Genomic DNA, 26165 nt, shown 5'->3' on the forward strand with positions numbered 1-26165 from the left:
GTCCTCTCTGTGCAATAAGTTCCTTTAAGTCAGCCATAATTAGGGCGCAAACAATAGATTTTAATCAATATAATTTTGCATACAAAGTGTACACAAAATGAACTTGAAGTTACTTTAAAATGATGTTTAAGTTTAATTAAAATGTAATGAATGAATACAACCTCGAGCGCGCTGCACAACCTTATTAGATGCGCGAGCGCGATGTCTCTTATCAGCTTATCACTGCCGGCCGTGGCGACTGCGCGTCGACACGGTGCTTGTTGGAAAACGCGTCGTAGTGTCAGGGCTCAAATCTCGAGTTTCCGCCGACTTCTCTTGGAGTAAAGCTGAAATTAGTCGGCCAAGATGTTGTTGAAGACAAGTAATGACAATTTTTGTAGAAATAATAGGGAACTTTGTTAAAAATATGACGTAAAATGTAGCAGTAGTAGACACTATGACTTGACACAAACAAATTTGCACTAAAATGTTAAATTTACGTATGAAATGAAGTTAAATAGATGTATTTACGTATTAGATGAATGTTATTAATGAAATTAGTAGTTAATTTTAAGGAAATATGTAAATAAAGATGAATTAGCGAATATCAAAATGTCGCCGAAGACAAGTTTCAACATGAATTGTTGACAAAATTAGAACAAAATCGAAGCAATAAGAAGGATAATAAAATGGATAGGAATGGGCGTTACTTCCCTCGGATTGTTTCACCTCGTCCGCAGACTTCTTATGGGATAGAGTAATCGCCTTCCAACGATGTTCTTCGATCATGTACGGGGTCACCAGAAATGTTGTAGCCGATCTGCTCCAGTGGGTTTTCGGGTACTTTTCAATGAAGATGCTTGTTGCTCGATTTAAAGATGTAATTTTACTTATTTAAGATGTTTACAAAACAAGAAGTTGACTAAAAAGTTAAGTATAAAAAAAGATGCGTCGACGTCACAAGATGAAGAAGTATTATTATCTGTCAAACTCAATTGACAACCACCGCGCGCTCGCCGCAAACGGCACGCTCGTTTCATTGAGCGCCAACATTATTTATAAAATTATAGCTTGGTGCCTAGACTTAACTATTTATATTACTATCTCAATCTCCTGTGGCCATCTAACAGTCCAAGCAAGAAACACTTCCAAGCAAATACTCTAAATTATGATTTACAATAAATTAATGACATTACATGTTTTTGGCAATAGAAATTAAACAGTAATTGCTTGCGGTAGGTAGGTACCTACTTAAATAACTTCTACCTCGCTGATCGCGGATTTATGTAATTGCAAATTATTTTAAGCAGGCGTTGTTACATACTACTGATTCATTGGTTTCGTTGTGGCGGTACGTAGCATAAAAAAACTACTATATATACTTATCACACTTTTCTCTCATAAAGATAACAATGGTGGTTAAACAGTTGTATTTACTCAGTATTCGCTACGGTATCACTAACACTAACACCTTGTATATTTGTAAGGCGGATGGAATTAGGTATTTTAAAATATAATGACTGGCTTGATTAAAATTCAAAAAAAATCAAAAATATCTTTATTCAGTAGGTAACATAGTTACACTTTGAATAGTCAATTTTTACATAACGAACGTCTCATCCGCCTAAAACTACTGCAGCTTCTCACAACCTGTATAGCCGGGGAAAAGAAGCTGCAAGAAAATCCTCGTCACAGGGCCCTAGACGTTCTTTAAAAAAATAAAAATATACATAAAATATTGATATACAATTGAGTAATTTAGCTGCCTAATATCAGTTCTCAGACAGTTAATCCCATGCATTCATATCTTCTAAATAATCACTAACTTTATAATAACCTTTTCTGGAAAGTTTTTGTTTAACTACTGTCTTAAAGCAGTTGAAAGGCAAATTCTGAATGTCAATGTGAATCTTATTGTTATTACTGTAATATACCTACTTATAACATCTAGAAGTGGTGGTGCAGTAGGTATTGCTGATAATGATAACACGCAGGGACTAAGATAAGATAAGATAAGATATTTATTTTTTATATTTTTTACTATGGGCGCTCTAATTAAAAACTAAGTACTATAGGCTGTAATAAATATTTTATAGGTAGGTACTTACTACTATTATGTATTGTTTTCTAATCCAATTAGTAACATCAATAAACTTTCAATATTATCCTCTGGTATAGGTTATACATGTAATACCCATAATCTGACTTAATACACAGATTAAGATGGATCGACCTAGGTACCTGTACTGTGTTACACACATAAAAGTGTGAGTTTACGTGTCTGTGCATGGGAGGTGCAATGCATACCTAAGAGGAAACGGTTTCTGCACAAAGACTCGTATACTGCCGCGGTGAGATTGTAATCATCCGGGATCACACTAACAAGAAAACGTAAACTGGCAATGGGAGCCGGGGCCGCGGCCGTTGGGACCGAATTCAATACAGTGCGGAAGCGTTGCGACGGTAATCTGCCTGCGCCTGCGCCGCGCCCGCCGATCGCGATGTTTGCTTGTATGCTAATGCTGGTCTTACCGTGCGACCGCCACACTGATGTGATAATACCCTACGGGCTCCATATAGAGTGATACCAACAAGAGATACACGTGTAGATAAGGGCGATTGTCGGGCGGCCGTAATAGAGACAAAGGGACAACTCGCCATTGCCGGACCGCTACGTCTGGCGACGCGAGAACATTACCCGGCAATAATAGTCGATACCGATTTCACGGGGAACAACGGCGCGCAGCTCTTTGAATATACATGAACCTCGCCTCGTATATGGGTGCCTATATAACGTGTAAACAAGTAAAAAGGAGAAATAACTAAACTAGCCGGTTACACGGCATGCACTTCCTGCGCCCGCGCCGCTCGTCCGAGGAAGCTCGTGTCCCTATCGGCGATAGCGCGTGCACAAACGCTTGTTATCTGTAATTTCGATACTTACGAGATTAATATCGCGTTAAAGGGTCCATCAGGGAACAGATTGTTAAGCGTTGCCTGGCGAGATTCAAGCAATTTGTCCGAAAGGTCATCCTAGGACAATTACAGTGCTCATCGCACAGTCCGGCACGCGTGTCAAGTATAAGTAATACTACCACTTCTAGATGTAATATATTACAGTAATCTACCCGGTCATTATTTAAAAATAATCCCATCTTAAATATAAAGTGCTTTAAAGAAGCACGCTGCGTTAAACACAACACGTAACTTGCGTAAAAATAAATTGTGCAATAAAGAAAAATGGAGTCAAGTCAGTCGTTTTACGCCTATACACGCAGATGATTGATGATGAGATGCAGAAACTTTTAAAATAAGAAATTTACGTATGTACTCATAGTGTTTGTTTTAGCGAGTGCGAAATATGCAACGTTAATGTTTATTCATTAAAATAGCTGCATAAGAAAATAACGCATTGCCGTAGGTTATTATTATGTTACCAAAGAAAACATACCATCTTAAATTTTCAGAATTCCCTTTAATAAAATCCTGTTAGAAATGTGAACCGAAGTAATTATCGAACGAATATTTCATAAAGGTAGGACGGGACTACTGAACTAGGCGAGGTGAAGAAGATCGTAGCCTCAGCCTGCGTGACTTCACCCGACCAGTGCAACAACATAATTCCCATTGTCGACAGTTTTATTAAATAATAAGTATCATAAACAGATCCTCAGGCGAGTTAATACAGCGACCGATCTCTCTGACCTTCTGTGATTTAACAATATTGTCTCTATGTGAAAGTAATTATAGCGCGCGCCATAAACTTGTAGCGCAGTTCCTTGTTCCATTGCGAATCCATGCAGTACTTTGTGGCGGAGATGTCTATTGTTTAGCGAATAAGGGATCACGAATAAATCGATGACACATCATTATGGGTTATAAGGGTGCCAACAATCGACTAATTCCTTATAACAGCGTCAACAAGTTGATCGATGTGACGTCCGTAATTGACTTGTTTGTTTTCAACAAGTTACTTATGCATTATAATAACGTGGGCGTCACCATAGCTGTAATGAGGGGAGAGTGGAGCCTTTTTTAGTGTGAAAGCGGCTTGTTCTTTTTTAAAAGATACGCTGCAAAGTGGATCATAATTGCCGTTTCGTGGCGGTTGACAACCACTCGCCGAGAGCCGCCGGTTAATGCCGAAGAATTCCATGCCAAGTGCAATTTTCCAGCGCAACTAGGTTCAATTGTGATTTTCATTACGGGTCCCAGAGGTTCGCGACCTACTCTAATTAGCTTAGATGCTTATGATTAAACGACTCGGTCACGACTCGTCGATTTACCTCGAATCCGTCGCGCGGTGTCTCGTGCAGCCGACATCCGTCAAGTTGCACCGACTGCTCGACTGCTTGTAAAGATGCATTCCATTTTCATTATGCGAACAGATATATCGTCCAACGAAGGAAATAGCTCTTGCGCAGCGAAAACGCCAATTTAGTAGGATAATTTAACTTACTCAAGTTAACGTGCTTGTTGTCGAAGGATATTTCGAGCTTGAACACAATTTCTGTCGGTCTAGTTGGCGTAATGGCCTCGGGACTCGAGACACGTCGGGGCCCTAATGCGTCGATAAAAGGTATAAACATGTCGTACTTAGATGCAGCGGTTGGTGCTGAACACGCATTCACCGTGCAAAATTATTTATACCGTTTGAAACGCAAGATAGGTGGGACATATTTTCACAAATCTATCACTAAATTACCTATAAACGGTAGACAGATGTTTTCATGGTTTGTGGTTGTTGCAAGTGAAATAACTTATAGAATGGAAGCAATACTCGAGTAGCTGTTTGTGAGTATATGGAAGTGTCATTTGCTGTGAAGCGTTACTTAGTTGAGGATTGATAACATCGAAACTTTGACACCTCTGTCATATGCCAGTCGTCGAGCGAAAAGAGAAGGATGTTTTTGTTGAGGAGTAAATAAAAACTGACAAGTCGCCTCGGGTCTGGTCCGGCGCACATGTTTTTTACCCGATGTAAGATAAATCAGTTGTTCGATTGGGAGCCATGTGTACTTAATAAATAGACCGTTATCCAGGCCCACGCGTTGGACCAAACATTCTAATCAGACAAGCCGCCTCAAGTTACAGCCAGAAAATGTTCTTAATAACTTTGTTAGAAAAACAACGCCTCATAATAATTATCCGTACCAGCGTCATGGCTCCAGGCAAATCTTTTCTTAATATATCTATACCTACGCCTAGTCGGCGTTGAGATTCAAGAAGGGGATCTTGTAATGTTAAAAATCTAGTAGAATGCCACCACTAACACTAACCACTGAACCAATAAACTTTATTTTTACGTACATACTAATGGTCCGTAGAAAGACTTCGTGGCGACAACCAGAACAAAGCATGGACAGTTCATTTCCTGAACGATGTAAGTAAGTGGAATCCCAACATAAACTTTTAGTTTTAAGTACTTTGTCTTTGTCTTTTAGTCCCACGTTGTTCGGCTCAGTTGGTCGTTTACAAACGAGACAGCAGATATCATCGGCATGAATCCTGTTTTTGTTGGAATTATCGATTTACAACACCTAAGAACTCCTTGGCAACATTATGGCCAGACAGATGAGTTCTGACATGACTTTCTAATAATCTAGCTCACTAGTTCACACCGACAGGTAACGGCCACATTTGCAATCGATTTTGCACGTAGCGTTGCTATTGTTTCCGTTTGGTTGCGAAGGCATTTTTCCATTTGCTGCGGGTCGTGGTGGTGTATGGTTGTCGATATAGGTTGCGGTCTGCGGCGAGCAGTATGAGCCCACCGAGTGACCGTGTCGGCGGCTCCTCCTCCGGCTCTTCACCAGCGAGAGGGATCTCACTGGGTCGCGAACGGTCGCTTTATACACCTGTCAATTATATGCCTCTCGACCTCTGTAATTACTTACTACCAAAATATTGCACGCCGCAATTACAAAGCCACGTTCAATTTGTTTGGCTTAATAGGTTTGCGATTCGCAAAGTTTTTGTTGACGGTAAAAACTAATACAAACGATGCGCGAATACTGTTATTTTTGTTTTGCATATCGATTTCGTTAACCGATCAATAGGTGTCGGTCGAACGGCATCGGCTTCAGAGAAATCTGATATTGGTTTGCTATTAGCGGAAAACATCCCGCCCATTTTAATGATGTTTGGTACTTACATCGGACAAGATGTTATCGGAACGAAATAAAATAATGAACAAACTTACCTGTGGGCACTTTGAGGATTTCATTTAGGCTGAAGTTATTTACCTCTAAGCAATTATGTCGTAATGAACGTTTACATACAAAGCCACCCACCACGGAGAGAATGGTACTGTCGGAATCTGTAAAAGGAGAAGGCTGATAATTTAAATAATTATACTTATGTATTCGGTAGACTTGCTAAATGATGTCATAATGGCGGATATAGGTATCTAAGTAGCGATGATTTAAAAGATTTTTATATTTCTCTGAATCCTTGATTAGTTTTAATGCAGTTTTAATAAAGGAATTATTTTATGTTTTTTAATCTTCAGTACAGTTATCGTTTTCATTTCTGATTGTTGTTTAGGAGGTGGCTGTGACTCATCCATCGTCTATTTCTAGGAATACCTAGTATGTAGATTGTAGGTATTATATATTTTATTCAGAGACGAAATAGAGAAAAGCTGAGGGGATTGTTCGCGTAATGCGGTTCTGGCTGTGTGGCTAATTGGCCATATTGTTCTATTACCGCGTAATAAGATAGCGGCCATTAGGCACGCGCCTGCGCGATGACACCGCGCGCCGCGACCGACGACCGCTCGTCGTAGCGCGGTTGACGGATGGAGACCGGCTGAATGGCTGCAATATATCGCTCAAGTTTTCTTCTTATTTTGAAATTAGCTTTAGATCGTCTAAGCTCCAAGGAGCGTTGAAGGTACATGTTACTTTTGCCTTTATTTCAGAATAGGGCGGTACAATTAAAGAATGTAAAGTTCCAAAACGATGCCCTTTTTGCAACCATCAGAAATAATCTTAGCTGACAAATTAAAAACAAAAATGTTCGTCGAATTTTGTTAACAAAAACTCACAATAGACGCGCTAGTTTCGATCCAGGTAAAAAAATAGTCTAATTTTTTACCCGCAATAACATCAGAATGCGATTTTTCAAAAAGGTCCTTGTGAGTTTTTCACTATAAGACTACGTTGTGTAAGTAACCTGCTTATCTAAATGGTAGCGCCATCGAAGAGAAAAAATAGGTACATATTCGCCACAGCATTTTGTCGTCTCAAATAATCAAGCACATTGGGGTTAAGAGCTCCCAAGTTTTATAGAGTTGCTACTCGTGATATAAGCATAAATAACAATACTTAACATTGTAGGTCGGTAGTTTGAAGAAACTACCAAGAGTGGTAGTATTCTATGCCCATCAAACGAAATTATTAGCACCCATAAGGTAATCAAGAAGATTCGCGGCCATTTCTCTACAAGTTGTTGTTACTTGTTAGTTAGCGCTTACCCTCGGGTGCCGGAGTAATTGGACGAGGCTGGGTCAATGGGTGATGACCAGCGAGACTCGCCAACATCACGCGTTAATAGCTTCACCTGAATAAATCACACCTAACGGTGAAACACGCCAAATGATTCTTAATTTGACAAGACCTCAATGAGTGCGCGAACCTAGTCATACACCATCGAACAATCAACTCGGCCGCAAAAAACTAAAAGGAAATTAAACTAGCACATAATAATACTTATTTATTTCCATTGAATATACAAGTCGTAGAATAAAAGTGGCGAAAGGCGGGTAGGTACACTCTTAATTACACGCCGTGGCCCGCTAGTGTAACATTTACAAACAATAGTAAAGTTGTACTATACAATTATAATACATCTCATATAAAAATATTAAAGTATTTTAAAGTATATCTCAAAGCCGTTTGTTACAGCGGTGACTAAGGTCGGCGACACACGACGTGTGTCTGCGGTGTCTGCGCACCCGGGAGCTGCCGTGACCGTGTGGAGCCGCCCTAACTGTACTTCTAAAGTCGTACACGAAGAGTTACGAAACGATTATATTAGATTATGCTTTTTACACACATACTTAGAGCAACCCAGGAGATTACTGTCGAACACTTCATAATCTGTTATGAAAGTCGTTTGTAACCCACAAACAACTGTCAAAGCTGTAACAGATAAACTTAAACCCAGTTCCAGTGATGTAAAGTTAAAATAACGACAACAGTCTTTGTAAAGCTACAATATCTTAATCTACGCTTACAACTAGCCAAAACGACTAACAAGAATAATATATCGCTATTTTATCTAGTTCGAGTACAAAAAGTAAGTTGGAATATGACGGCTCACTACATTATGTTTATCGCATTGCAAATAAAATGTATGCACCTAAGTACTTACAATTAGTGACTAAAGATAAATAAAAGGCACATTTCTTTCTTTTGTAAGCCGGAGTTATCAGTACGATACCTTTAGCAAAAAATTTAGTGTTACTTATATACATATATGTGTATATGAGTAGTTTGAAAATAAAAGACAGTTTTTATACTTAACTGTCTATTAAACTGTGAAATATTTACCAAAAACAGTTTGGTGAGTCATCCATGTTTTAATATTAGATATACCGCTGCACTTTAATCACAAATTAAAGTATGTTGTGTGTGACTCCTATAAGAAAAAATACCTGTTTCATACATAAATCACAAACTAATGGAACCTCTTAAACTTATCATGCATAAATTCAAAAATATTTCCAATATTTTGGCATCGAATGTGGTCTTATACATCTATATTAGTGCGATGGACAGGCTCATTTACATTTAACATATTTAATAAACATTATAAACCGCTAAATGCAAATAATATATTAGTCAAATCAAGAATTTATCACATATATAAGTCGAGCATAGAAGTCAAGGAAAGTGACTAGTTTTTTAACGTGAAAGATGTTAGTTCGATAGAGTAAGACTGGCAATTATTTAATATCTTTTTTCTACTCCTCTACTTTAATCTGGCATTTAAATAACCAAAAAGTCTAATATAAGTACATACATAATTAAACTCTTTGAAAAAGTGTACGCTCTATGGCTTATAAAAGCATTGTTTACAAAGTGTAACTGTACTATAATGTCGCCAAAAAAGCATTGTTGTTGTTTTTTTTTTTGACCTGGAAACTGGCACCTTTACTTTGTTTGGTGCCATAGATATACTATAAAAAAAAAGTATACATTTGCCGCCATTTTCCCGCGCGTTGGAAAATAAATTGGAAAATTTTTGTTTTTCGTTTCAAAACACTAAAAAGTATAAAATAAAAAGGAAAAATGGATGAAGAACTATTGAATTCTACACCAGAAGAAAGGCGTCGTAGAAAAAGTATTGTATGCAACGTTGTATAACTAGGTCAAAAAATGCTCGTGGCGTCTCTTATTGCGATGTTCGCCAAGGCTCACATCGCAACTCACGCCACTCGCATTTTTTGACCCTTCTTATACAACTGTTGCATAAAATACTATAAAGAGTATGTATGACACTTTTTTTGGCAAGAAAAAATATAGAGAGACGTGGCGCCGTGCTGTTCTGAAACCTATGCAAAATAGGTGTGGGTGTGCGGAGCAATTAACCGAGGCGAAGGTTAACGAAGCGTAATTTAAGATCGGCGCCGGATTATGTTTTTTTGATAGGGTTGCCGAGTTTCGGCGTCGCAGCAGTTTCGGGTAATTAAGCGGCCGGTTGTAAGTGTAATTACATGTGAAAATACCGCTCTATAAATGGCGCGGGGTCGTCGGACCGGTGGGTAAAAAAGTGTGGTAAGAAACGTGTGTAAAAAAAGTGGTCGAGGTCGGTTGTCAAAACAGACGTCACGGGATTATGGATGTGTCGCCGGCGGCCGCGGCCGTGGTGACCGGCGCGCGCTCCCCGCTCCAGTGCGTGTATTGATTGCGAGCGCGGCCCCCGCGTGCGCCCGCGACGATGCCCGATCATTGTTTGTTAATGAGTTGCTAGCTGCGGGAAGCGCAGGTGGCCGCTACTGTATAAGTAAAATAAATATGATGTCACACTGACAATAACAAATGACAGCTATTAATTTATTATTACACATTGTGAGTGCGACGTCTTTAAAATTCATTCCTATCTGTCACGGTCTGTCGGTTCAGATTTGTGATAAACGTTCATTGAATTAAAAATTTTATTATTTCAAGAATCTCAATTTTATTATTTATTTTAGCCGTAGACTATAGTAGGTGCTGAGTGTTAACTTCGGTCACACCGGTAGTAGCTACATTACGATGTTCTAAGATATAACTTGCTTTTATCTTATTGTTGCGGTTGCAGATTCCCATGTTTTTATTTCGAGACCGCACTCGAGTCTGGTTCAGACATGTCTAATTAGCACTATCGTAAAGCTCACATGGTTAACTTGACGTAACAATTACCGCATGGAGTTGTAATAAAACTGTATTGCATGCAAGTCACGACATTTGCGCACTTTCCGCATAATATCATCCACAATATAAGCCTATTGTGTTAAGTTATCAAAGAGACCATCGTTACGACTGTTATAAACCTTTGAGCGAGTTAAGGCGATTAAAAAACGTTTTAATAGCCCCCGCTATTATGTAGAAGCGGTAGACAATCAAACAATTTCACAGAGTAAACGATTGTCGTTAGGAATGAAATTTAATTATGATCGAGTGGAAGACCTCTTAAATCTATTCTATGTTATGAGAAACAAGATAGTTGACTGGTCCTTTTTCTATGATTTTTATTATTTAGAAAATCATCGGGATGTAAAAATATATATTACAAATTGAACACTTTGAGATCTCGAAAAACAGAAAAACCAAAGCTTCAATATTTTTTATTGGAAAAAAGTCAACTGTCTTGTTCGACTTTAGACTCTATACGTCGCGAAATTTGAATCAGGCTCCTCTAGAACCCTGACATAGTAAAGATGAACGTTATAGGTAACGAATTGGTTATTAAAGATACAGTGGAAACTGTTAAAAGTGCAACAGAAGAATTAGGTTTAAACATTGCGTCAGGGTTCTACAGTGAACCAGAATTCAGTTTTTGTAACCGTATATATGTTATCAAAAGTCTCAGCGTCAAGCGTGCTTCGAAGCACCTCTCAAAAACGTTTCACAAATAACTTTTGTTAGAAGGTACAGTTCTGTATAGAATTTGCTTTGACAAAATATATCACTATCAATTTTCCGAACATATGAGAACGGTATCTTCGCTCCTTGCGCGTTCCATTGTCGCTTCACTACGTGAATCGGTGGAGTAAGTCCGTGGTGATACCTCGCAGGAAGTCGAACACCTCACCGCCCTCGCTGTCATCCTCCGTCTCTTGTCGTGTGGCAATCTGTAAAAAAACATTAAAAACATAAACGTAAACTCGCGCTCGTATAGCCGAGGATAAGTAGCTGCAAGGTTTCTCTTGCAGCTACTTATCCTCGGCTATACAAGTTATAAAGTTGCAATAGTTTTAGGTGGACACGTTCTACAAAAAATACGATTCAAGGTGCAATATTGTCACCAACAGTTAAAAATGGGCATTTTGAGACTTCAGATTCTGTAAGAGCTTACCTAATTGCAAGATACATCAGCAGACACTTCTGGTCCAAGTATGCGTCTTAAAGATAAATATTATGATTGTTGATGATATCACGTGGTTTCCAGGATATGTGTCCTGTTAATGGCAATAGACTTGCCACCTTTTACATATAACTTAAACATAAGTAGTTGACGAGGGGTGGGTGTACTATGTACCTATGCCTACCCTTTCAGGGATACGGTCGTGATGCTATATTATGTAAATGTGTTTATGCCTAAACTTACTAAACAACAAGAATGCAAATACAATACATACATTAACTTATCTTCTCGCTCTTAGTTCTCAAACGTACAGAAACGTAAAAAAAGTTTAAACAAATAATGATTATCACATTAAATAAATGCCTCAAAAACCTATGGTCATCGCTAAAAATTACCAAACCAATTTAAAATTTCCTAAAAGCCATTTTTAACGATGTCTGAAGTGAATCTTAGGTTATTACATGCAATTACGAAGAACATAATTAAATTACGGCGGGAACACTATCAATTTTATGTCCCTGAGGCAGTAACCTGGGCTTTACAAATTATCGGAACGCTTGTAACTAATCCGCTCGAATGAGATTTGTAATGCACATTCGGCAAGTAAAACATATTGGCAGCCCTCTAATACTTCTTAATATCGAGCGGTACAATTAAGAATTTGTTTACAGTAATACGTATTCACAAGTATTGAGATTAATAGCTACAAGTATAGTACGACCGTTATTTAGAGTACTCGTATATTTGCCGATCGCCAGCTCTAATTCAAACACTGTCGGATCCCTGCATTTTATATGGGTTGTTAGTCCCAGATACTTGTTAGTCCGTAACGTAATCGACGCCTGAGTTAGATACAGCCGTGCAGGCATAGTCTCCTTTATTGGCAACATTCGTTATAAGTCAATTAGATTCGACAGAAAATACTCAGCACATAAAGGGCTATTGTATCACTCAATTGTAAAGTCCCCCTTGCTTCGTACGACATTACCAACACAAGGTTTGTTTGAGTTGAATTCCTGAACGGTACTTAGTTGCTCTCGTAGTAAAAAATCGTGGTAATGTGTTAGTAAGTGTAAGCAAATCCATAACTTTTTTTACAAGCCATCAAAAATAAATATACCATAATCTACCGTAATGATTTGAAAGTTACTCACAAATGGTAATAACAGACAAAGTGCAGTAAGATAATAGGCAATAATTTAATCATGATATTAGTGAGCCGGAAGGCAAATTGCTCCGTTTATTTAGAGATGAGAGAGAAAAAAAGATGACACACATTTGAAAACGCAAAAAGTTTAATGAATGGGACATAAAGCAATGGGTATATTCCGTGTTCATTGTTGCCGATTTCTCAGAGCGATTTGCTAATAGCACTATTAGCCCGCCCCGGCGGTCATCGCCGCGTCTTGCGTGTCAACTACCGGCCTTACATCCACACAAAAAAAACATAATTATTCCTAGAACGGTAACTGAATCAATCCCTCGTAGAGATCACCTTACGGTAACACTTTTTGCTTATGCCGATATTCGGCTGTTCATCTTCCTGGAAGTGGAATGCCAATTAAACATCATTATTTAATTTATGGTTTAGGTCGCCGCACAGCGAGAGTAATTACAAGTAATTATGGCAAAAGTAGATCAAGTGTCAAGGCTTGATTGAACAATTCAGTTTTTGTATAGCATCGACTTTTCGCAGACAACCCGGACGTCTTCATAGAAAATTAATAATCAGCACTCAGGTATTGCAACAATAAGAGGCCTGTCATGTTTTTTGCCTGGCGCATGCTACTTGGCCTACTGGCCTCGCAGTTTTTTTACATTTCGTCAGATTTTTAGTTCAACGCCAGGAAGAAGTTGTCGAATTTATTTTTTATAACAAATATTGAAGCGAATCCTCAGTCGTTTCTCCTTTTGTGCATTCTGAAGTTCGAAACGGGTGATAACTAGCATCGATTGCTATTCGCTTTTCGTTTTTGCGCCAAGTTTCCAGACGTGTGGCAAAAAATGTATACTTTTCAAATTTCCTGCGACACGACACAGTCCAGTTAGGTGGAAGTAAATGTTTGCCGGCAATGTTGACAGAGCCGCGTGAGCTCGTTAAAAACTAAATTCCACAATAAGTGTGGGACGCGGGCGGTAAAACATGAGATAGAGATTAAACAGATTATCATTCTGACGTTTGAACACATATTCCGCAAAATTTAGATATTGTCGCGAAAATGAAATCTTGGAAGAAAGTGCAATTTCACTTGTAAAAAGTTTCTTTTCTGCTAAGTTCGTTTTTTATATAATTGAATGAATACCACAAGCTGGTTGCTTGAATGCGTTATAGTTATACTCGTATAATTTTTTGGTGAGCTCACACAGAGAAAAATATTTTCTTGTTTTGCCACAAACTCAAGTTCAAAAACAGACTGAGAGTCTCTATATTTTTTTGGACAAGAGGCATTTGTTAAACAGAAAGTTGTCTGGCTGACGATGCAACCATTACAGTATAGTCAACTATCACCAGATTCATGAACGCTGCGATTTGCGGTCAGAACAAGCGAAACTGCATCATCACATTTTATTTTCGGACATAAGACAAGCTTTTCTTGTTCATTGTACATTGTTTGTCTATTTTTATTACCTACGTATCTATTATATTCTACGCCGTGAAAGAATGTATTTCTACTAGGCATACATAATGTCATGTTTTCCATTTTCTGAACTTGAACCATATTTCGACGATGATTCAGGAAAACGATATGGAGCTAAAGATACCTAAGTGAAAGGTAAAAGTGGTACATAAGACATGTTACATCCGCTCTATAAGTACCATGTTAAATCCAGGATATAATTACTCGACATTCGCAGCTAACTGAATTACGAGTCGTATCTGTGATTATTACATGCAACTTAGCGCCATGATGGGCCAGTTTCATTGCTAACGTTTTATAGTTCCAAGAGTTAGCAGCCATTCGTGACGCTATATTTATGATCTACTGCGAATGATTTGGAATGTTTCATAACTACACACAGAAACTCTAGTAGGACAGAGCGATGGATCGCGACAACATTTACAGGATTTCTACGTTTTTTGTCAATTGTAATTAACTGTAGATGTGTTGACAAATTCTAATACAATGTCTATATTTCAGAGTCATATGAGACACAATGTAATACCTAGATAGATGCCTTGTATTTATAAGTAGCGTCATAAGTTATTATCTATTATCTTCCAGATGGCATAAGAAACGTTGTGTGAATGAATGCATTGAAGTCTTATAGTATACAAATCATCGCAACACAGTACGTCGAACAAACGTTATACTGTGAAATAATTTACAACGTAAGTTATTACTGGTAAGTACTACACGCCCCGCGTCGCCGCTAGTATAACTGTCGTCAATGAATCCAAATTTTATTGTCACCTATTGAATTTCCTTTCAGCGAGATGACATCACATTCTTCGAATGTAAGATACTTTTATGTCGTGCGCTGTTAATTTAAAATTCTATGATAGTGGGTGATGTATAAAAAAGGCACAAAAGGTTGGTATAGTTAAACGCTCTCCCGATGAGTCGGAAACTGGGCTAGCAGTTGGATAATAATAAAAGCAAGATAGTGATCACGTAGTGAGAAGTGGTCTATTAAATTTTCCGCTTCATTTTGGCGACAAACGGTTAGTGAACGGTCCGGCGCGCGTGTCGTCGTAATCCAATCAAGCGTACGAGACCGGGGTCAGTTCGGGTCTCGCTCTCTCCGGATCTGCAGAACTAACAAAAACTTAGGCCACATCGCCACTTAGGTGTCTACCGGTGAGAATGTGGTCAAACGCGTTCGTGTGTAAATCTTATCTAGCCCATATGATCTCACTGTTGGGCAACTGCCTCCCCTTGATAAGTAGCAGTACGACGAACAATAGGAAAATAAAACTGATAAGTATATAAGAATGGGGAGTAATATAACATAAGCTCATGACTATATCCCAATTGGAGTAGTCAAGAGGTACATTCGCAAGATGAACTAAGTACCCACGCCTCACCGAGCTTTCTATTAGACCAACGTGATACAACGGGATAGGAATAAGGAGTGCTGTGTAAAATCTTTTTAATTACCTCTTTTCATCGTCGTCGTAGAAAAATAAAGCGTCCACTTAGAAAGACTTCTCAGCTAAGCATTTTATCATTTTACCAGCGCCTCGAGAAAGTGAGACGTCAGAAGTGTTGTCGCTGTTGATAAGGCACAATCGGAAGACATCAAAGTTCACTGTCATCAACTTTTTGTGGCGAGTTCAATAAATGTTATTCATTTTGTTTGGTTGATCGAATTGCGTCGTGACTAACTTACATTAAACGTAGGACTGTTTTTTGCATTTAAAACTAAGTACATTAAGAAAGTTTTGGACTTCCTAAAATGCTTTTTTTTTGTACAAATATCTGTGAGACGCGTCTCGGCCGTATTGAGAGCGGTCTGCAGATTCATGTCGCGAGACAATATGGTCCGACCGGCCATACATACTCATACAAAAACTTAATGAAAGTCGAAAGTACCGCTTTCACTTCGGTATTGTACTTCTCGTCTATTGTGAAACATTCACAAACTCTTGTATAGCTAATTGTTAAATTATCTGAAAACGGAGCAATTAGGTCAGGTGTGGGTATCGGAATCAAATCGCTTGTTAAACTGCACTTGCCAATTTATTGTTAATGAATGGCTTCACACTTTCGTCATTTCATTCGGGGAGACAGTTAAGATGGTTTTATGGTTTCTGTTCATTGCTTTGTTCGCATTTACATCATTTTTTTTCTATTTGGTAATTAAATAACGACATAGTATCACACATGTATCCCTGAAAAGGTAGGAAGAGGTGTATAAACATCCACCCATACCAATCAATCGATTTCTTCTATTTGTCATTTAAGACTTTGATGTATTTTACGCGTGGTTACTGCATTTTAACCTTTTTGTAATCTTCACGATTCTTTCTCTACAGTCAGTTAAAGGTGTAAAAAAACATTTTCTTTTACGTGGAAACGGTTGAGTTAAAGGAAAACGTAATTAAAGAATGATGTCAACGTGGGAGGAAGCGTTCAACACGTTTTTCCTTGTAAACAAATAAAATAATAGTTACGCCTTTCCCACATTCAAATGGAGGTTTGTAAGCATTAACTCATTAACGGTGCTTTGTTTCTGGTTAATTTGCTAAACAAATAAAGCTTAGTCTTTATTAGTACTTAGACCCGTAGTTTGCAAGAAGTAGGTAACTAGTGTTGAATAGGAAGTAAGTGTCCTAAATAAAGCACTACTGTGTATCGAATCTGTATTTACCTGATGAGTTAAAGAGGCCACATAGAAGCAATTTATCTAAAAAGCAATATTGCAATTTGACATTTGTGTATATAAATGTAAGAATGCGCAATGTTACGATGTCAAATATTGCTTTTTGACATTTCGTGACTGTTTTACATGTACATATCTGTCGACGGCGCATAAAAGCACACGTAACACGTAGAAATCTCATGACTTAAGGTTTTAATTTATTAAAGTATGATGATGACACGTCACCATCTAATCGTCAGAGTAAAGTTGTATTCTTTATAAGACACACTGAAATTTTTTGGTTGCTTCCTATGAAGACATCCAACTGGCACATTCAGTTTTTTTATGGTTTCAGAGAGTAATTCGAGAAAAAAACTAATGCTGCTGGATATATTTAAAAAATAGGAGTGTCGAAATTATCCGCGACTGAAAAAGAAACATAATGTGAACACTGCAGCACGTCCCTGAAAAAAACATCGAATGCTATACGGATGAAATGTTTCGTTTTTATCCAATTTCCTAGTGGGTAATATTTTTATTTAAAAAAAGTAGATTTACAAACTCTAATAAAGCAAAAGATGTACAAAAGCTTTATTCTGAGTGCCGCATTAGAGTGTCATTTTATCAGGAGTAGTACAAATTCAGAATTGACCCCCGAAGACAGTTTTATCATATATGCTCTTATAACTGAAATCTTTCTTTACCATTATCATCTTCCCTAGGGTTATCCCATTTCCACAGGGACCTAAGACCTGAAGATTGACAGGTCCAGTTTTTTATAGAAGCACCTGCCTGTCTGAACTTCCAAACCGCGAAGGAAAAACCAGTCCATTACAGGTGAAGTCACATACCTCCGAAATGCATTTCTCGGGAACGAATGTGGGTTTCTTCACGATGTTTTTTTTTTCACCGTTGAGCACGTGATAATCATTTGCAATGAATTCGAAATCAAAGTCGAAAATTATTGATTTTCCAGCACGGGTATGTGCCGGGATTCGAACCTGCGAGCTCACATTGAGAGTCAAGCGTTCTTCCAACTGGGTTACCACGGCTTTGAGGTAATCTTTCGTAACCAATTAATTAAAAAAAGTGCTTGAGCACTGCCGTCCACTTAACACAAGGCGATCTACGCCTCTATTGCAGTACCTAGACCTGAAGGCGTGTAGAGCAAAATTGACAATTTGCGGGGGTTTGCCGCAGCTACCGCGAATTCACGTGTATATTGTATAAACAGAGCAATGCCCGGGTGTAAAAAATATAGCATCCGAAGAAATAACAATACAGCATTAAAATGTTTCATTCAGAAGGATTAGATACGCCTTGGTTGTCTCACGACTGACAATATCCACACGTAGATACCTAATCTATTGTATTCTATATAAAGTCGCTACCATCTCTCAAACCTGACTTAGCGATAAGGAACTTAAAAAATATCATTTTTCTTTCTTTATCTGATTCATGGTTTTGGCTAATATATTAAAATCGACAGGGCGTTATCTAATATTTTCGAATAAAAAGTTGAACTATGTTGTTGAACCTACAGAATGATCAGCATAAGGAAAAAAAAAACTATACATTGAGCTCCACTAAGCTGCTCTATTGCTGTTGGTGGGTTGTTGAGTTTTAGGGGAATAAAAAGCCGGTTAAGTGTGAGTCCGACTCGCGCACCGAAGGTTCCGAGGCTTTTGACTTTGCCATTAAAAAGCTATTGTATTCATACATCGAAATATGTTACCAGCTGAAAAAAGTTTTTAATCATAAAAAAATATTGTCTCCATACATCTACGTAGGTCACGATTCTTTTACAAACTTGATGGACCATTATGAAATAAGGGCAATGGGTTTGTTACCTATACGGTTCGCCATATGTGTGAAGTTGTCTTTTGGTTAATTGTGGCTCTGCTCACCCCATTAGGGATTACGAGCGTGAGTATTTACCTGTTCGGTAGTCGGCGCGAGCGGCAGATGCACCTGCCCCGCCTGTCACAAGTCTCCCCACACGATGGAGCGCTTGCCCCGGTCCACGGACGCCAGCAGCCCCGACTGCGGGTGCCATGACACCGCTGTCACCGCCGACCTGCAATACAAATTCAGTTTATTTAGTTCTTTGAAACTTCTTAATGGTGCTGATTCCTGCAGATGCCATCTAATTTTAAGTTATACCTGTCATTTTCTTATCCGTTAAAAAAGAAAGGGACGGGTAATCGACAAACACAATTTATGGAACACGCCACAATTTTATGCAGAAATCTAAAACAACCGTCTAAAAATTTCACAGAGTTAAGTAGACAGCACGTCAAACGGATTGCATGTCAACGAGATGCCTATTTAACTCGCCCGGGTTATTCATTCATTTACTCATTCTTTCTAAAATTAAGAGCTGTCAATCGTCCCTTTCCTTTTCGGCGGATAAGAATATGACAGGTATAACTTAAAGTCAAATTAGGAGGTGTCTGCAGGAATCGGGACCAATATGATTCTAAATAGGAGTTAACAATGAGGAACTTTCAAGGATACGTTCCTCAAAAATGTAGATGGCGTTGTACAGATTTAACGTGATAATTACCCAATTTCCCATTGCTCCTGTACTTCAGCACCCTAGCATTATCCCGTTTTTCAAAGGGTCCGCTTGACTAACCTGACGATTTGACAGGTCCGGTTTTTTACAAAAGCGACTGCCCCGCAAAGGGAAAATCAGCCCAATACAGGTTAGGTCACATACCTCCGAAATGCATTTCTCGAGAATGTGGGTTTCCTCACGATGTTTTCCTTCATTGCTCCTGTACTTAATTATTCAAAAATATAATGTAATGGTAGCGAGATATATAAAAAATATTGTTGCTTTATATTTGGATCAGATATGGTATAGATTTATGTTGCTACCTATATTGCTCCTATTTCTTTTGATCAGAATAATAATGGGTGGAAGATGTGTTGTAGCTGGGTGTAATAGTAATAACAAGGGTTATCACTTAGACCCAAAACAAAGATGAAAGATGCATATGTCTGTCATCCATGAAATTAGAAGGTTGAACGAAGGCAACTCTGTACAGCGCCATCTATATTTATTTTGGGGAACGTAGCCTGGAAAGTCCCCCATTACTTGCTTAATAATCTTCTTTTTATCGTGTGGATTGTGAGGTGGAATACCACTTTTATCAACCCTGGTGTCAGGGTTATTATTAGCCGCCAAAGGCCCCTGACATGACTCATGTAACGACTACTTACTTACATCAGTAAGTAGTAACCGGGACCAACGGGTTAACGTAACTACGTGCTATAATGCACTTAATTAATTAGTATAGCACTTTACATAGTTCAGAGGGGGGGAGCCTGGTGAACTGTAATACGGGTTTCGAGCCCAGTACAGACTCCAGCTCTCTCAATGGCATTCTTTCAAAACATTTTGTACCCATTAGTTATTAACTGATCCTTTGTAGAGAGAGAAATAAATAAATAAAAAAATAAAAGCACGGATCATCTTACTTTCGGAAAACAGGTGATCAGCCTGTAATGTCCTAACCAAACTAGGGATCACAAAGTGATTTTTGTGATATGTCCCACCGGGATTCGAACCCGGGCCTCCGGATCGTGAGCCCAACGCTCAACCACTGGACCATGGAGGTCGTTAATGATCACTAAAGTTGCGGGATTTACGAAGCAGTAGTGGACGAGTGACCGAAGTACGCTATGCTACAGCTGCAGTTCAGGTGGCAACCGTGAGAAATCTACCAGTGTGTATTACGTGGCTATAATTAAAAGTTATACAAGGTGTAATACGAGCCACGGCTATCTCTTAAACATCGCAATTCGGAAGAATTTCGGAGGAATAATTTCTAGTTTTATGCTTATTAGAGCGCAACATTGCCGTAGTTGGGTTCTAGTTTTTAAATTTATATTTTTTTATATGAAAAGTAATGACACGGCTTTGGACGTACATCGTACTGTCGACCCTATTAGAGACACGAGCGTGGCTTAATACAGTATATAAAATTGTAATAAACTAAATAAAAGTAAATTTGCTTCTTTCAAACAAACTTGACTAAAAACGGTCTTTCATACAAAAGACATCAACGAGTCTGGATTACTAATATTTTGCTCAGATAAAAGGAAAAACCCAAAGAATCTTTTGAGAGATATTGGCAAAATATTAATTGAGATAATGTTTTTGATTTCTTTAATTCTTCTAATTTAGTTTTCCGGAAAAACGAGTGATGTTATGTATAGGTATGTCCTATATATAATAATTTACTAATAATTTATACAAAAATTTTCATGAATTTTCCGACAAGAAATCCCACTTGATATCACCTCAGAATCGTGCTCTAAATCTTCCCCTTTATTATTCGTTACGACGTCACTAACAACCTGTATACGTGTTATAATATACGTGTCTTCTATTTTGTATGTATATTATATTTTTCCTTTTGTATACAATATAGTGGTTTAATAATTAGTGTTATACGTATACGTATATTCTGGTGCTAATTCCTGTAAACACCATCTAATTTTATTTTAGGTTATATCTGTCATTTTCTTATCCGCCGAAAAGGAAAGAGACGGGTAATCGACAAGCATAAAATTTATAACAACCTTTTTATAAATCAACCAAATTTATAAATCTAAAACAACCGTCTAAAAAATTTACTGGCCAATAACCCGACAGAATTATGTTGACAGCACACATCAAACGGTTTGCATACCAGCGAGATACCTTTTTGATTCGCCCGGGTTATTCATTCATGTACTCATTCTTCCTAAAATCAAGAGCTGTCAATCATCCGTCCCTTTCCTTTTCGGTGGATAAGAAAATAACAGGTATAACTTAAAGTAAAATTAGGAGGTGTCTGCAGGAATCGGGGTCTCTACATCATTTATTTCGATGACCAGTTAAACTGGCCATTGAATACGACGACATTGGATTTCCTATTTAAATTTTAATAACTGCCTACAACTTTATGTTCAAATATTGTCCAATAAATAGTCTACGATCTTGGGCAAGTGGAGGTGCTAACGTAGGTTAGTTACGGCGAGGTCAGTGTCTAAGCCTTAATGGTATGAAAGTGTTGAACAGATAAAGCCTTTATAACGGTGAACACCAAATATGTAAGATAAACGAATTTAGACGTTTTAGGCTAAATATTAGTGTCAGTGCTATCAGCCAGTCATTTAGAAGCCAAAGGTTAAATTGACAGCCGCTTCGTAAAAGTGTTTTGATGAAACTTTCGATGTTTAACTTTGTGTAACTTTTCACTGTCACAATGATAAATTATTTCGGTTTTTGCTAAAGTAGATTTTTTACTAATTCGTATGAGTTTAGAATAAGAAGTTTCATTGACATATTTATCTATTTAAAGTCAATTTGATTTATTTACTCGAATATATTTAAAATAGTTAATCAAAAGCGTATTTTTTGCTTAATCAATCAACGTTTCAATGAGCAACAGCATTTTCACATCTAGCAGATAAATGTAGTATTTTTAAAAAGAGAAAACATTTCGCAGCACGTCTGCGATTTACTAGGTACTATCTTATCTCTATCTTTTTGTAGAGAACGTTTCTTTACACGCCATAAATGAGTCGTAAAAAATTCTTGTCTAGAAAATTTAATATAATCCAAGTTCAAGGGTCGTAAAACAACACATGACACTTTTATATTAAAATAAAACTAGAGCTTTTGTTGGTCGCGGTGACCGTTACCGTTCTCGGAACGTACCGGCGCGCGCGCTGCCGGGCTATCAACGGTATCCCACGTTACACGCCCGTTTATCAAAATTATGTTGGCGCTTAAATCTGTGTCACTAGCACTTAAAGATACTCATCGTGACTTTTATTAATGCACACCATTTAATAACTCCGACAAAAAACATACCAACTATGAGCGTCAGACAGTGACGCTAGTTTGATATAATTGAAGACGAGAGAGGACACGACGCACGCACGACGCCCGGCGGGTCATCATGCCGTGAGATGTACGAGGGGCTTGTATTCCAATAATCCGTTTATGAAGGCGCACGCTCGGTCAATCCACAGCTTTACACGTCGATTTATATGGGATTGCGAGCGTATGATATCAAGAAAGGCTGTTGTACGTGGCTGTGATTGTCGGAGGCCGCTTTAAGGCTTTCCATCGTGTGTATGCGGGCGAGGTTCCTCATAAACAAGAATTAGCGTCGGGTCTGCTCGGCTCGTTTACACATACCGCTCCCGGTCGCGTATAACGAGCCCCCGGGAATATCCAATATGGGAGTAGGAAGCGTCCGCGCCGTAAACATGAATACATCTGCACCGCTGGCACCCGCCGCCGCCAATTGTTTCCTTATTCAAACTATTGAAATATAATCCGCTTACAATTACAGGTTTGTACTTTATGCTCACTTTGGGAAGGTTAAGTCCCGCCACTACTCGCCTAGTTAGTAATAAGCGTATCTATAATAAATAACGTACCTTATTACAGGGCTGCGCGTTTATGGTTATAACTGGAAGACATTTGATATAAAATGAGCTGTCGTCCAAGTTTAGCCCGCTTATAGTAATAGGAAGGATTGATACCGTCGATGATAATTGGGCCGAGCTGTCAGTTGCTCGTCCAGCCATAAAACCGTTAATCATACTTCAGGTTATAAATTACAATTAGTTATGGTTAATTAAGAGACTGCTATTTTAGTAACCCATAGGGCAGCAATTAAAACTGTTGTGAGCCAATTATAATCATCTGCAAATTGTTGTAAAACAAACCGGATTCGCGCATATTATATCAATTTGATATGAGTATAATTAGTACGTATGAGGTTATATATTGTTACAGGGTGTACTGTAAAGCGCAAGTCCTGCCGTCTTGATTCATACCAGCAAACACGCCTACAGTGTTCGGAAACAAGTTAGCCAATAAAGCAATTTCAATAATCTATACGTACCGGTCATTAGCCTTACTGGTACAAAAAAACTTCCAACGAGATTATTAGTTACACTTCGAATTCCGATACATCTAGTTATTGATCCAGGCGTTCTTCTTTAATTTGGATGGTAGACTATCGTTGCCTCAACGGTTTTTGGTACGACCGCAAGAGCGTCCCACGATTTTAAATTGGGGTCATACTTGCGGTTTTTGGGCGCAAAATTTTGTCGAACAGTCGCGAATTGCATCTCAATAATATCAGCTTTTTTGGTTCAAACTGCACGTTCGACTTTCGAAGCTCACCGTCCGCGTTTTCACACGCGATATCAGTGAGGCAATAAAATTAACAATAAAATTAGTCCTCGAGAAAAAGTTTGCCGCCATTCAGATGTGCGTGACCCAGGGTGGTCCCACTGACTGACGGTTACAGTTACTTCGCAGAGAACATTGGGGGATTCATCAGTTTCATAGTAATTTTCAACACTTTAAACACTCCTCGCTGCTTCTGACATCAATCAGTGTCAATGTTTGAAAAATGTGGACGTTACACACTTCCATTACGAGAATTAATAAGTGCTTTTATAGTGAGACGTACGAGCTTGGGGATCATTACCTTGCTTTTTACGTTGCAAAATTGATGTTCACTAAAATAATTAAGCCCAAAGCAAAAATCAATAAGGCCGCCTATTGTACTCATTCTATTTCTCTTTTGTTTTGTTTTTTGTATCCTGTTTGTGCAATAAAGTATTGGTTATGTTATGTTATGTTATAATTAAGATTTCTATGCTTAATGTTGTTTTGTTGTTGTTAACAGCCTCCGTGGTCTAGTGGTTAGAGCATTAGGCTCACGATCTGGTCCTTTGTGAGACTATCCTTTGTTTGGTAAGGACTTTTCAGGCTTGAATCACTTGATTGTCCGAAAAAGTAAGATGATTTCGTGTTTAGGAAGGCACGTTAAGCTGTTGGTACCGGCTATTAGCCGTAAAAACACCTCCACCAACCCGCATTGGAGCAGCGTGGTGGAGTATGCTCCGTACCCCCTCCGGTTGATTGAGGGGAGGCCTGTGCCCAGCAGTGGGACGTATATAGGCTGTTTAAGTATGTATGCTTAATGTATGATCATTTTATAAATAAGCGAATAAGTTGTAATGTGAAGTACCTACGGAAATTATCGGTGTGAATGCATGCACGCGAGATCGTAGTTAGCTATGGGAGATTTATTTATTTGTTTAACACAAGAACGAGAGAATACGAGTACTAGGATTCGAGTAGTACTTGCAGAGCGACGCGGGGAAACTGTAACATTTCGTGTTAACGACTATTAAAGGATGTTATGGTGTGTCTAGACTACGACACACCACCTCATTGAAATCCCATACGGCCTGAAGGTATGTTTTGATAAAATAATAATGATATATGAAACTACTGGGAAAGTTGTAACTAAATAGCTCATAGAATTTATGAGTATAGTGCCTAGTTCGTTAAGTCCATGTTAATTAGTATCTGAATACGATAGGACTCATCATCGAAGTGTAAATGATTTTATAACGATGCAAATTATTACTACTACTATACTACACTACAAACTATTTCTATATTACTATTCATAAATAGCCTATATATGTCCCACTGTTGGGCACAGGCCTCCCCTCAATCAACCGGAGGGGGTATGGCACAGCCTCCGTGGTCTAGTGGTTAGAGCGTTAGGCTCACAATCTGGAGGTCCGTGTTCGATTCCCGATTGGGATATTGTCGAAATCACTTTGTGAGACTGTCCTTTGTTTGGTACAGGCTTGCATCACCTGATTGTCTGAAAAATAAGTTGATTCCGTGCTTCGGAGGGCACGTTAAGCCGTTGGTTCCGGCTATTAGCCGTAAAAATACCTCCACCAACCCGCAGTGGAGCAGCGTGGTGGAGTATGCTCCATACCCCTCCGGTTGATATTACTATTACTTTAGACTATTTAGATAGTTAGTGATCAGCTTTAGAAGCTTTTGCCTAGTTGTGTCCGTTGGAAAGGATGATTAAAGTAACGTTCGGTGACCTGTAGGGCTAACATGCTCAACGAGATAAAATTTTGTCACGGTCATTTTATCGATTCTGACGATATAATTATGTCATTTGTCGATTGGTGCTTATATGTGAACCCAAATAAGTCGTGTCGTTCTGTCAAAATACGAGGAAAATCACACAGCACGCATGTTTGGGTAAAAAACAAAGTAATCGATTTCGACAAAATGTATTTATTCGATCGATAATTTTATCAAGTTGCGCATGTTAGACTTGGTGTGCGTACTAAGTTCATCTTGCGATGGATATACCTCTGTCTAACCCAATTGGGATATATGTATATGAGTATTTACTTTTCTAATACTTTCCTTGTTTATGGACTATCAAGCCTAGTATTTA

General features: G+C 38.5%; 1 protein-coding gene across 2 annotated transcripts in view; it reads right to left on the reverse strand.

The window, feature by feature from the left end:
* Positions 1 to 7682: 7682 nt before the first annotated feature.
* LOC126370058 (autophagy-related protein 16-1) overlaps positions 7683 to 26165 on the reverse strand; it is a 175892-nt gene continuing 157409 nt past the window's right edge. For both annotated transcript variants that reach the window (XM_050014706.1, XM_050014705.1), the window contains 2 exons: positions 18796 to 18934; positions 7683 to 11320 (listed from right to left, as the gene is read on the reverse strand). In XM_050014706.1, the coding sequence (XP_049870663.1) occupies positions 18841 to 18934 (94 nt within the window). In that variant the 3' untranslated portion in view covers positions 7683 to 11320; positions 18796 to 18840. The remainder of the gene's footprint in view (positions 11321 to 18795; positions 18935 to 26165) is intronic.

This window comes from Pectinophora gossypiella, chromosome 10, assembly GCF_024362695.1.
Source record: "Pectinophora gossypiella chromosome 10, ilPecGoss1.1, whole genome shotgun sequence".
NCBI lineage: Eukaryota > Metazoa > Arthropoda > Insecta > Lepidoptera > Gelechiidae > Pectinophora > Pectinophora gossypiella.